Source organism: Gadus chalcogrammus, chromosome 10, assembly GCF_026213295.1.
Source record: "Gadus chalcogrammus isolate NIFS_2021 chromosome 10, NIFS_Gcha_1.0, whole genome shotgun sequence".
In the NCBI taxonomy this organism is placed as follows: Eukaryota; Metazoa; Chordata; class Actinopteri; order Gadiformes; family Gadidae; genus Gadus; species Gadus chalcogrammus.
The window spans coordinates 4930639-4944021 of record NC_079421.1 but is presented as its reverse complement, the minus strand read 5'-3'; the positions used below and the strand labels follow the sequence as shown (position 1 = coordinate 4944021).

The 13383-nt window shown below is 45.2% G+C and overlaps 1 protein-coding gene across 2 annotated transcripts in view; it reads right to left on the bottom strand.

Annotated features, from left to right (window-relative positions):
- Window positions 1–385: 385 nt before the first annotated feature.
- Window positions 386–13383, bottom strand: part of si:zfos-2326c3.2 (misshapen-like kinase 1) — a 64219-nt gene continuing 51221 nt past the window's right edge. Inside the window, exons 28-32 of one of the 2 annotated variants that reach the window (XM_056599849.1) lie at window positions 12933–13033; window positions 11658–11807; window positions 6577–6736; window positions 5154–5293; window positions 386–4596 (exon numbers count right to left, since the gene is read on the bottom strand). In XM_056599849.1, coding sequence (XP_056455824.1) covers window positions 4513–4596; window positions 5154–5293; window positions 6577–6736; window positions 11658–11807; window positions 12933–13033 — 635 coding nt within the window. In that variant the 3' untranslated portion in view covers window positions 386–4512. The remainder of the gene's footprint in view (window positions 4597–5153; window positions 5294–6576; window positions 6737–11657; window positions 11808–12932; window positions 13034–13383) is intronic. The other variant, XM_056599850.1, reaches the window with a different exon arrangement.

Genomic DNA, 13383 nt, shown 5'->3' with positions numbered 1-13383 from the left:
GAGAGAGAGAGAGAGAGAGAGAGAGAGAGAGAGAGAGAGAGAGAGAGAGAGAGAGAGAGAGAGAGAGCGATAGAAGGCGAGAGAGAAGTGAGTCACCGGGAGCCTGAAATGGAACCCATCATCAACCACAGTTTACATAACGGAGGCGCAAATAAAAAATCTCTTCACAGGTTCTCACACGCAGACACACACACAGACACAAACACACAGACACAAACATATATACAGAAGCACACACACGCGCATACACACACACACACACACACACACACACATTCATACACACACACAAACACATAAACACACATATACAGGTGCACACGCACACACACACCGACACACACACACACACAAACACACAGGCATGCACACACAAGACACACACACATAAATACGCAGACGGACAGACAGACAGACAGACAGACAGACAGACAGACAGACAGACAGACAGACAGACAGACAGACAGACAGACAGACAGACAGACAGACAGACAGACAGACAGACAGACACACACACACACACACACACACACACACACACACACACACACATACACACACACACACAAGTTTTCTCTCCTTCTTACTTATTCGATGGAATGTTCACTGAACTACAGCAGATAAAGCTGCAATGTTAACACTCCAACTAGCTTGTAGCTTAAAATAACCTGGACATATCTGTAGTCGTTGTTGATCGATAGTGAATTATCAATAAAATCAGTTTGGATGTCTTATCATCAATCGGATGTCTTATCATCATAACTCTATAACTTAGCGTCAACCACATAACCCCTCCCACTCACAACCCCAGCAGGCCTAGCTCCGCCCACTAAAGGGAAGGGGCTAGATCTATCACACTGGGACTTTAGGCTCCTTCTTTTTATCCCACTGCACTGCCCCAAAATGTTTTGTAAAAGTACTGATACTACAAATTACAAAGGGACAATGGCCAACTGCTCTACACACTCCGAAGAGTGATATGGTCTCTCAGTCCCTTCAACCAATCAGAGGACAGCGATAGCATGTGTTACACCCAAGATCGCTCTGTTGTTGCTGGGGTTTGATTTGATCTAAGATTTGAAAAATGGACTCTGATGCTAGAGGTAGCTGTGGTTTGTTGGTGATTGAATGATTACTTCCAGAGTTTCCAGCCAACAGATGGATCAGAAACTCAAACCCTGGAAGGAACAGCGTGATGATCATTGATATCCAATCACACAGCCCATTTGCAAAGATAAAAGATTAGAAGAATTGAAGTTGACCATTTATGACTTTTGTTGCAATAGAAGGGAAACACAAATGATTACATCATCAAAACACATGAATGAAACATTGTCACGGTGACGAGATACTCATCTCAGGGGATGAATGACAAAGTGATCCTTTTGACTACAACCAATCAAGATTAAAGATGTATTAAAACATATCCCGTTCTATATACTGTCACAGAACCAGCTGCAATAAGTTAATATTGACTTAGTATATCATCAATCGGTTAGAATTTAACACTATCAAATACAGTCAGCTGACGCTGACCAAAAACAACACAGGATGGTGGTTTTTGTAATCCAAAGCAATCAGACAGCTAGTTTCAAAAAGCGATGCAATTTCCTCAGCAGGTATAAATAAGTAATCTTGAAGCAACATGTCCCAATGTTAAGAGTATGTTTAAAGCAAGAGCAGTCTCAATGAAATAACTTTCATGGTTTTAAAACCCCATGCATTCAGACCCCTTAACCATCTGGAAACTAATTAAATAAAGAAAAACTACCACGGAATCATAAAAGATAAACAAAACATATGGCAAATGAAGAAGTGAGAGATGGCATTGAAGTGTAAAATGTATCAAATTTATAGGTCAACATAATCTTTTGAGTTCCAATCAAGCAATATCTAGCATGTATCTTATTTTTAACTCTGCCCTGTACACGCACATTTTCAACCAAACTGTCTTTTTGGGCAAATTTTGTGACCCTTACTGAACACATTCATAGTATTCGTTGACCTCTGCAAGGTAAGCACAGCAATTTAATGATTTCAATGAGGTTCATTCTATATAATGTAAGTTTGAACTAGTTTTAGCTAGATAAACCTCTGTCAATATTGATATATACTCAAATTAGAAAGGGGTTTATTCTGTTATCGAACGATTTGTAGACCTACCGTAAAATAATAAACGCACATCAAGGATAAAGATTCAATTTTAACCATAATGATACTAATGTTTATATACACGTAATAATTATGAAACCCTGATTACTTTCCATTCAGCCCACACTGTATATCTGCCCCACTCTTTGAAATTAGACGATTGGCTCGATCACAGGAAATATATAATGAGGCCTTTGTTTAAAGCGGCCGGCTAAGAGGGAATGTCAAACCCTCAGACAGAATCCATGCATTTCTAAGAACCTGGGCATGACCGGGGAACATCAGTCTCTGTGGTCAGGACTATATGCCTCTGTGGTGAAGTATAATCAGTTGTAGAAAATACATGCTTTGGTTCCCAACTGCAATCATTTGTGTGAAATCGACTTTGGGAAATGACTTGTTGACGAGTATAGCTGGCTGCTTATAAAATCTCTATAAAATAGTGCAATTTATGAGTATATATACACTAAAGCAAAAGACTGTTGTATAAACGATGTTAAGAGCTGCAGGCTAGCATGCAGACATTTATTCTGGTCCCAATGATTGGGCTTGTAGTTAGTACTAGTAATCAGTACTAGTTAGTACTATCACAATAAAATCTGCCTCATGTCATTACGTTTGTATTGTAAATACATGAAGATGTAATTAACGATTTCCTTGTTCAGAAAAATATAATTGGCTCACGTAATAGGAAAAATGTTAAACAATAAGACATTAGAAGGTCTAACGCTGAATATAAAATATTAATGTTGGCCATTCACTGAGGCTGTACTTTCTGAGGAAAGTGAGGAAAATACTAGTTGATGTTACGTTATGCAGCTATTTAAGGAAAATCACTGAATTAAATGGATAGAATTGAATGTTTATGGCAGAAAAGTCCTTCGTATTTAACATTGGGTATGAATGAATAGAGGAGCAAAACAAACCTTCAGAAAACCAAAGACCACATCGCTAAGTATGTTTCAGTTATGTCAATACATTTGAATCACTATATTGATATTGCTCTTTTCAAAATGGCATTAAGAGCAGCATAGTCATACTTTATTACAAATATAATTCACCTTTATATACATATGTTATCTCATTAGGCTTTGTCAATAGTAATTCTTCAAGTTAGGAGAGAAAACAAACATACATGACACATACAGGCATAAAAATGAAAGTCCTTCTTAGAATATGCATAATATCCGACCAAAACCTTTTTAAGTTTCTTCTCATTTACATACAGTGATTCAACCAGATATACCTCATGCTTCAAACCAAGTTTGGTCACCTTATAGATATCTATTCAGTTAATGTTGATTGTATTGTCTGTAAGAACAATTTACTAATCTGCTTATGGAGAATGCCTATCCTATCCAGGCCTATATGATACCAGGGAACTGACGGTTATGAGACCAGGGTACTGGAGGTAATGATACCAGAGAACTGTAGGTAATGAGACCAGGGAACTGAAGGTAATGAGACCAGAGAACTGAAGGTAATGAGACCAGGGTACTGAAGGTTATGATACAAGGGAACTAAAGGTTATGATACCAGGGAATTGAATGTAATGATACCAGGAACGGACATCTACAGGTAGGCATCAATAATAACACTGATTTTTGTATGATCACTTTACTAAATCTACACAATCCTTTCCATCAGAATGGAAAATATCGACAAAATGATTAAATGGTTGAATTGTTTGAGACAAGACAACACACCAGATGAGAAGGAGCAGGTTGAATTACATAAAAAAATATATATGTTATCCAGTAAAATTGATATTAATTTGCAAAGAAGCCCCGTAATTTTCCCCGACATTCCCAGTAGACGCCTTACAATGGGGAGGTGGTCAATTTTTAAAGACCAACTGAAGAAGGTGTTGAAGTGTCCAAGGTATCTAGATAAATGCAGCGATAGCTTTTTCTGCTAACGAAGAGCTCCTGGAGGATCCAGGCATCGCTAGCAGACGACAGAACAAACGGTCAGATTCAGTGGACTTCCTGTTGCCTTGACCACCATCAGTCCAGGGTCGAGTCACCGATGATGGAGGCATGTGTGTTGTAGAGACAGAGCTCTTCTTCGAATCAATAACGTTTAAATCCTGGCAGGTTGGGTTGAACAAAAAAAAGCTTAACTCCAGAAAGCAAAAGTTGTAGATGGTTGATGGATTGATCAAATCAACCAGGTCGAATAGACAGGGACATCGCCAAATGATCCTGGGTTGGGAGGTCGAGGCATTTCCAGCCGATTTAGGAGCGGCAGATCCAAGCATTACTCATCCGTCCTTCAACGTCAGACCCAGTCATTACCAAGCAGTCTTGGCGGTGCACATCCAGGCATCGCCGGCCGATCCTGGATTGGTCGATCCAGGTGTCACCAGCTAAACAGCGAGTTCTGTCCAAGGGTCATGAAATAGATCTGACTGCTGCCTCCCGATTGAACTGATGCGAAGAAGACCTGGAGACACAGAGGAGGAACTGGGTTACATGCTCATAGTGTCAGAAGAGTTTAAGAAATATCCACTTCACCCATAGTGTATTGCAATTCAATTTCTTGCCGATCTCTCTCCAAAACTCTCCAAGATGGTCACTGCCCCTCAACTTTGTTTCCTATTTATAATGGATTGAATTTATGTAGCGCTTTTCTAGACATTCAAAGATGCTTTTACAGGGAAGGGGGAACCTCACTAACCAGGCTATAATAATAAGGCTATAATCGTCCGATTAAATCGGCAGGCCGATGAATCGGTCGGGCCCTAGTCAGGACCTCAGTTTTACGTCTCCTCCGAAGGATGGACATTTCAAAAGATTCCCTATTATAGTCTTGTCCACCCATTGTCTCCAGAGTGTATGTTTGGTAACTTTGCTGGCAGTATCTTCCCATGATCACTCTCTAAAATTAAGTAAAAGATTTTGCTGTCCGAAGTGTCCTAAGACCCAAAGAAATTATTCTCCATCACCATGTGAACCAAATTGCAAACTGCATTACTTTTTGCTTTGCAACGGAATGCATACCTTATCGTTCCTCTCACACAGGAACTTAAGTTTCTGGGCCTTCTTGTGCATGAAGACCCCTTCCAAGTTCCCTGTGTTGGCGGACCTTAGCTCAATGGCCTTCTCCCCCCAGCCCATCACCTGGTTGGACTGCAGGTAGGCTGTAGAGAGAGAGAGAGTGAGAGAGAGAGGAACAAAGGGAGAGAGTGGGAGTAAGATGACTATTTTATGGAGGTGGTATAAATCCCAAGTGAAGGAGTTCAAGTACCTCGGGGTCTTGTTCGCGAGTGAGGGTACTATGGAGCGTGAGATTGGCCGGAGAATCGGAGCAGCGGGGGCGGTATTGCGTTCGCTTTACCGCACCGTTGTAACGAAAAGAGAGCTGAGCCGCAAGGCAAAGCTCTCGATCTACCGGTCGATCTTCGTTCCTATCCTCACCTATGGTCATGAGGGCTGGGTGATGACCGAAAGGACGAGATCGCGGGTACAAGCGGCCGAGATGAGTTTTCTCAGAAGGGTGGCTGGCGTCTCCCTTAGGGATAGGGTGAGAAGCTCAGCCATCCGTGAGGAACTCGGATTAGAGCCGCTGCTCCTTTACTTAGAAAGGAGTCAGCTGAGGTGGTTCGGGCATCTGGTAAGGATGCCCACTGGGCGCCTTCCTTGGGAGGTGTTTCAGGCACGTCCAGTGGGGAGGAGACCTCGAGGAAGACCCAGGACTAGGTGGAGAGATTATATCTCAACACTGGCCTGGGAACGCCTCGGGATCCCCCCGTCAGAGCTGGTCAATGTGGCCCGGGAAAGGGAAGTCTGGGGCCCCCTGCTTGAGCTGCTCCCCCCGCGACCCGACCCCGGATAAGCGGATGAGGATGAGGATGAGGATGAGGTATAAATGCCAATCATTTTAAAAGTGGAATTTGAAGGGACAAGAACAATGTCTTTACACTTTAAGGATCAAATGTCACAGCTTTGTTTGGTGAGCTGAGGTGTTATTCAGTGCGTGAACGTGAGGCCCGTTGTGTGGAGGAGCAGAAGAACACAGCTGAAAACACAGGGAGGAGGCAGTGGCCAAGCTGCACAAACTCCACTCTCCTAACACAGTTGGGCTTGGCCATTTACAGAACGCTCACACACTCAGACATCCCCGGTGAAACCACCTGCCAAAATGGATGGCCGCCATTGTTGATAAACTGCAGGAAGCCCGGTGTGCTACCTGGGAGCAGGGCTAGTGCTCCCTAGCAGCACCAGTTTAAACAAACGCAAACGTCATCACAGAAAGGGAAGCTTCATACATTCGCAATCGTAATAAAAAACCTTCTCCAATCAACGTCACGCATTTTCACGACGACGTTCGGATCTGTCTGATGTTCGGTCAAATTGTGTCTCTGGAGCCCAGAGCTACGGGTCACCCCGCAGAATGGGGGGGGGGGGGGGGGGCTGGTCTTACCAACGGACGCAGGCATCTCTCCCCACTGCAGCACCGTGTCCTTGGTGATGCGGCCGTAGGTGTCGATGAAGACGCCCTCGTCCTCGTAGCACACCAGCACCTCCGTACCGGCGCTGTTGGGCAGGATGATGATGGCGTGGGGACAGATGGAGCCCTGGATCTGAACAAAACCCACACACACACACACACACACACACGTTACTTGCTGCCAGGACATGGTCAGGCTAGGACATCCAACTGACATGAAGGTACAGGTTACAACCTGCTAGCAGACTCCATTTGCTTCCTGCTAGCGGACTCCATTGGCTTAAAGATCCCATATCTTGCTTTTTTAGGGTTACTAATTGCATTTGGGGGTATTACTAGCATCGGGTATCATGCCTGTATGTTAAAAGTACCCCTTGTTATTCTAACAATGTTAATTTCTGTGAAAACAATTTCAGCGTCATTCTGTTTTGTATCATGCGGCTTTAAGGCCCCTGTCCCGAGTAGCCCCGTATGCTGTGATTGGAAAAAGCACGCCCACTCTGTTGCGATTGGTCGAACGCTTTGCGCTTGTGCAAATTCAACCCCCTCAAGAAGTTGTAAACCTTGCGGGTAGCCGGGAGGCGTGTCTTCACCACTTCAGCACCGCCCACTGAACAGTCTGACGTCAGACTGTTACGGAAGTAATGTTTGAGCACAAACAAGGTGTTTCACGCACTTATTCAGGGGCATTCTCGTTGGGGACGAATGCTCCCCCTGGCTCGGACGTCAGGGGGAGCAGTCTTAACACTCTTAAGCAAAGGGAAACGTTGAAAAAGCATGATATCACCCCTTTAATTGGTCGCTATGGCTATGGCTATAACATTTATCAGACCACTCACATCTGAGATTTTTCCATGGTGGGCGGAGGGGGAAAAATGGATCATAATACAAATTCCCTGGATGGATTGACTTGTGGATCGGCATGTTTTCTCTCTTTTATATGGAGGAAAGAGTTAAAAAGTACAAGGTAACCCTAGAACGTGGTTCTCAGGTTTGCACCTGCGCGTGAATAGAAATGTAAAGTTTAAAAGACAGCAATCACTGTGTAATTTGATGAACTACCTAAACCACAATGTCTTGGGTAAGAGATATTATCTGAACCGGTGCACAGGGAAGTGGAGGATCATCACACGTACGGCCAAGAACACACATATACACACGCAAGCGCCGAGAAGCACATTACTTCAGAACACTTTTCTATCACATCATGCCTTGTGCACGTGAGTGCAGCTTCAGTGTGCGTGTGTTTGTGTCTGTCTGTCTGTCTGTCTGTCTGTGTGTCTGTGTGTCTGTGTGTGTGTGTGTGTGTGTGTGTGTGTGTGTGTGTGTGTGTGTGTGTGTGTGTGTGTATGTGTGTGTGTGTGTGTGTGTGTGTGTGTGTCTGTGTGTGTCTGTGTGTGCTAGCTTGTGTGCATGCTTGTGTGTGTGTGCTCTAACTCTTCCTGCTGAATCTCTCATACTTTACCGGAGTGTGAGCCACCACGATCCGGAGCATCAGCACGGGCATCCACAGACGCAGCGCAATTTTAATCCGTTGCCGTGGTATCAACATGGTCGCTCTAGGGGTCCCAGTATGTGAGTGTGTGTTTTGGTGAGTGTATATGGTCGTGGTGAAGAGATGGTCTGTACGCAAGTGAAAGCACAAGTTCCAGAGAAGAGAATGCTATATACATATATATAAATAAATATATATATATCTATATATATATATGTATCTAGATATATATAGCGAGAGAGACAAAGAGAGAGAGCAACAGAGAGAGGGAGAAAGATTTCAGCAAGAGAGTTGAGGAAAAAATTCAACGTGGCTATTACAAATAAATAAAGTGAAAAGTATTCCAGAGATGGACTGGTGAGCAGGTATGAGTGTGTGTGTTAAAGCCTTAAGTATGTGCGCTGAGAGTGTGTGCATGAAAAGACGCGCAATGGAAGTGAAGGAGGGAGAGATGAAGAGGGAAGAAGAAGAGGGCTGAGAGGAGGGCTGAGAGCAGCAGTGATGCAAGGCACCGTGTTGAATTAGGCGCAGAGCCCGCCCTTAATATACCGGGAGGAAACCCAAACACACTCGAGTACCGGCCACACACAGACACACACACACGCATTCGCACGCACACACACGAGAGAGTATCACTGGTGAAATAAGGAGGGCAGGAAGAATGTATTTATAGACTTTCTTTTCACATTCCCCTCTCCCTTGCTCTCTCACTCTCGTCTCTCCTGCTCATCATCCCTCCCCCACCTCCCCCACCCCCCCCAGCACATGTTCAGTGACAGCAGGGAGGGGGGGTGGCAGAACCCTATCTGTTGTGCTCTGAAAGGTAGCTCCCCCTTGCATTGTCATGTTTCAGTAAGAGCAGACAGTGTAACCCAATAACACGATGGCTGTAGTGGGTTCTGCACAGGTATTCACCTCTTTAATTAGTTGAATTGAAGTTTGACTGGTACTGTTCTTGGCAATGAACCTTCTGTGCATGCTATGCTAAGGTTTGTTTCATTGGCATGTCTGAGGCGGAGCACATCCAATGGTGCACATGATGGAAGCGCTCTCACTGAACACATGCAGTCTGTTTAACGCCGGGCTGGGAACGGAAACAGGATAGAATATGTGCATTTGAGAAGTGAGTCATCCCCACCGGCAGCTGGGAGCGTCTGCTGCCCACGTATTGAACACTGGAGCGGGCGAGAGACATAGATAGGTAGAGAGAAAAGAGAGATAAAAAGAGAGAGAGAGAGAGAGAGAGAGAGAGAGAGAGAGAGAGAGAGAGAGAGAGAGAGAGAGAGAGACAGAGACAGAGACAGAGACAGAAACAGAGAGAGAGAGAGAGAGAGAGAGAGAGAGAGAGAGAGAGAGAGAGAGAGAGAGAGAGGAAGCGAGACCGACAGATGGAGGCAGAGTAAAGGAATGAATCCCAAACTAAAGTCGGCAAGACTGTACACGAGTGACAGCGGGGGTGGTAGAGAAAAGGCAGAGAGACAGACAGACAGAGAGACCGACAGAGAAAGAGAGAGAGCAAGGTGTTTGACGAGGAGTCACACACACACAGGCCCCCCTCCTACTCAGTAGGAGGGGGGGCTCCGTGTGTGTGTGTGTGTGTGTGTGGGGGTTTGTAGGGGGGTAACAATGATGAAAGAACAGAGAGAGGAAAGGAGGGTGGTGATTGATGCCTGGTGTGCAGGGTGGGTGCAGAGGAGACCAGGGAAATCAAACTGCGTGTGAGGGTGATAGCTACGGTGCTGTGAGACGTGGGGGATAACCGCCCCTCTGATGCAGAGTGGATATCAAAGCGTTCAGACATACACCTGGCACTGGGCTACAGCCAGACGCAGAGCTGTTAGGACAGGAAACACCCGGCCCACTGTTACCGTGTATGAGTCACGGCTCTCTGGGTGAGGAAGGGGACATTAGAAGTGTTCATGAGTCACATCAGGTACCTGTTCCCATTTGGATTTAGTTCAAAAGTGTAGATTTGACTTTGTTGGTAAGTCCTAATAAAGGCCTCACCTCAGTATGGATGCATGTCAGTACACGCTGGAAGGCTTAACATCCCAACCCCTTGTGTTATAACGTCAGCCTTGGGTTCTCCTCTGCTTTCCTGAATAAATTCACTGCACGACCCTAGTCGTGCAAACTAGTCATGTTACTAACCATCAACAAATGTCTGAGGCAATCACCAATGCATTGTGGGTAACTTGCAAATACATCCCATAATGGGGGCTTGAAGACCCAGGACATCCCTGGATATCACTTTCTTTCTCCTCCAGGCAAACCCGGTTCTAATGCTTAAACTATCAGCCCACAGGCTGGTTTATTGAAAGTGGTTCATGCATGTAAAACGTAGGCCCTCGAAGAGTAAGTGGGTAGTTAGTAGAAAGGAAAATTTGCATTTATACAGCACTTTTCTAACCAGTACGTTGCAACATTTCCTAACATTCACCCATTCATGCACACATTAGATTAGATTAGATTCACTTTATTGTCATTGCACAGTAACAGGTTACGATGCAACGAAATGTAGGCGGGTTGTAATTTGCATTCCGGCGCTGTCAGCCATGCAGGGTGACAGCCAGCTCCTAAAAGGAGCCGGGATCGAACTAGCAACTTTCCGGTTACCAGCCAACCCGCTCTACCTCCTGAGACATATGCCGCCAAACATATGCAGCCAAAAGGTAGAGAATGATTCTGTTGAAACGGACGAGAGGAGCAATTCAAACAGGTTACTATCTCCTTACTCGTATGAATACGTGCCGGTCTAATGACCGCTACCAGGGCGTAGAGGGCAAGGAACCTCCACAGGGACCGGACCTGAGTTGGGGGTCAAACCCCGGTTTTCCATGTACTGCCATCCACTATAAGGACCCCATGAGTCTACTGCTCCGCTGCTGATCGCTGAGCCCTTCAGAGGGGGGGGGGAGACAGCAGGGCCATCATCCCAGGCCGGCTCCCCTCTTTGAAGGTATCTACCACACGTTGACCACAGCCACCCTGGCCATAGACCTCTCACACTGCTGCCATCTGGGAGACGTTACCCAAGCACACAGGCTCATGCTACCAGTATTTTACCCCCAGGCAACCAGGCCTCTCACCCAACACCGACCATGTTGAACATAGTGATCACATGAACACTTATGTACATTAAATGTACATGACCTTAAACTATTTATGGATAAATTCATCAGCATATTCCACTTTAGATATATATATTCCTCTTTGTATTGCATAACAGTATTGGACGGTTGTTTAATTGTTTACATATTTACATTCCCTGGAACTGTTGCTAGTGTTCCTATGTTTTATTTATTTTACATTATTTTTAATATTATTTATTATGTATGTGTTATTATTTTGCACTTCTTGCCGTATCTTTTCAATCTTTCATGCCTCCTGTTTGCCTGCCAGGTCGAAATTAACCTCAATGTACAGAAGGACAATAGAACACTTTGACCTTTGGCCTTTGATTCACCGTTGTGTACCGACTGAGGTTTGGGCAGAATGGACAGAGATATGGACGGACAGACAGAGGGACGGACGGACAGACGGGACGGCGGGGTCTTACGTGAGTGGGCAGGTAGAGGTCGTACGGCGTTCCAGAGTCCACGTCGATGGCGTGGAAGCCCGACAGTGATCCGTAGATGACCTTTAACCTCTGACCCTCCTCCACCGTCAGGTCAACGGACAGGGGTCTCTGGGGCAGCGGGCAGAAGGACTGGACACACACACACACACAAACAAACAAACAAACACACGCACACACACACACACACACACACACACAGACACACACACACACACACACACACACACACACACACACAGACACACACACACACACACACACACACACACACACACACACACACACACACACACACACACACACACACACACACACATAAACAAACAAACACATGCAAAAACACACACACACACACACACACACACACACACACACACACACACACACACACACATAAACAAACAAACACATGCAAAAACACACACACACACACACACACACACACACACACACACACACACACACACACACACACACACACACACACACACACACACACACACACAGAAACACACAAACAAACAAACAGACACAGACAAACACGCAAGAACACACACACACACATTGAAAAAATAATCAAATTGGAAGTGGATAAGCACAGCAGTAAATAGAAAACTAGTTAGACAAACAACATATTGGTGTGACTTCAGAGGGGATCGTCTGTCTGCCATCTAACAGGTGTGTCCCTCAGCAGCAGAACTAACTTTTCGGAGGACAAAAGCTAGGACAGCAAGAAGGAAAGTAGCTCAGGCCACAGAGGAGTCTGAAGAAATGGGGCACAGCTAGGATGATGGCTGTGTGTGTGTGTGTGTGTGTGTGTGTGTGTGTGTGTGTGTGTGTGTGTGTGTGTGTGTGTGTGTGTGTGTGTGTGTGTGTGTGTGTGTGTGTGTGTGTGTGTGTGTGTGTGTGTGTGTGTGTGTGTGTGTGTGTACGTGTGTGTATGCGTGTCTTTGTGAGGGATTGAATGAGACAGAAAGCAAGAGAGTGACGGAAAGAGAGAGAGAGAGAGAGAGAGAGAGAGAGAGAGAGAGAGAGAGAGAGAGAGAGAGAGAGAGAGAGAGAGAGAGAGAGAGAGAGAGAGAGATGAGGTGACCCTATTAGAACGTTTCTCCCTACGGTTTGTCCTAGATCAAGATGACATAGAAGATGACCGTAAGAGTGATGGCCTGAATACGGCAGAAGCTTTGATTTGAAACGCAGAATCGCAAACGTTCCTTTGGGTGCCATGACCCATGAGCAGAGAGCTGGACTGACCTTGAAGGCCATGAACTTGTGGTAGGGTTTAGGAGCCCAGGCGTAGACCTCCACCGCGCTCTTCAACGCAATCACCAAGAACTTGATCTTCTCGTACCGCACTGCAGACAAATCCAAACGCATATTTATTAGAAACACACTCATATTGGTAGTGTACTTTCCCAGTTTGCTAACAAATGAATCTCTGTTGATAACAGAACTATGAGGACGTCATGGCGGGACTATAAACTGCCGTCATGTAGCAGTTAATCAAAGCCTTGGTCAGGATACACTCTTAAAGGGGTAGTTCGGAATTTTGGACATAGGGCCTGATTCCCAAGTTAGCCTTGGTGTTCTTTATCATTGGAGTCAGTTTTCAACACATTTCATTCAGTCCTTCTAGTTGCAGAGTTCGCTCGTGCTAGGCTAGCGCACGGCAAAGGGCAATACTAGCCTGCTAATAAAACAGTCT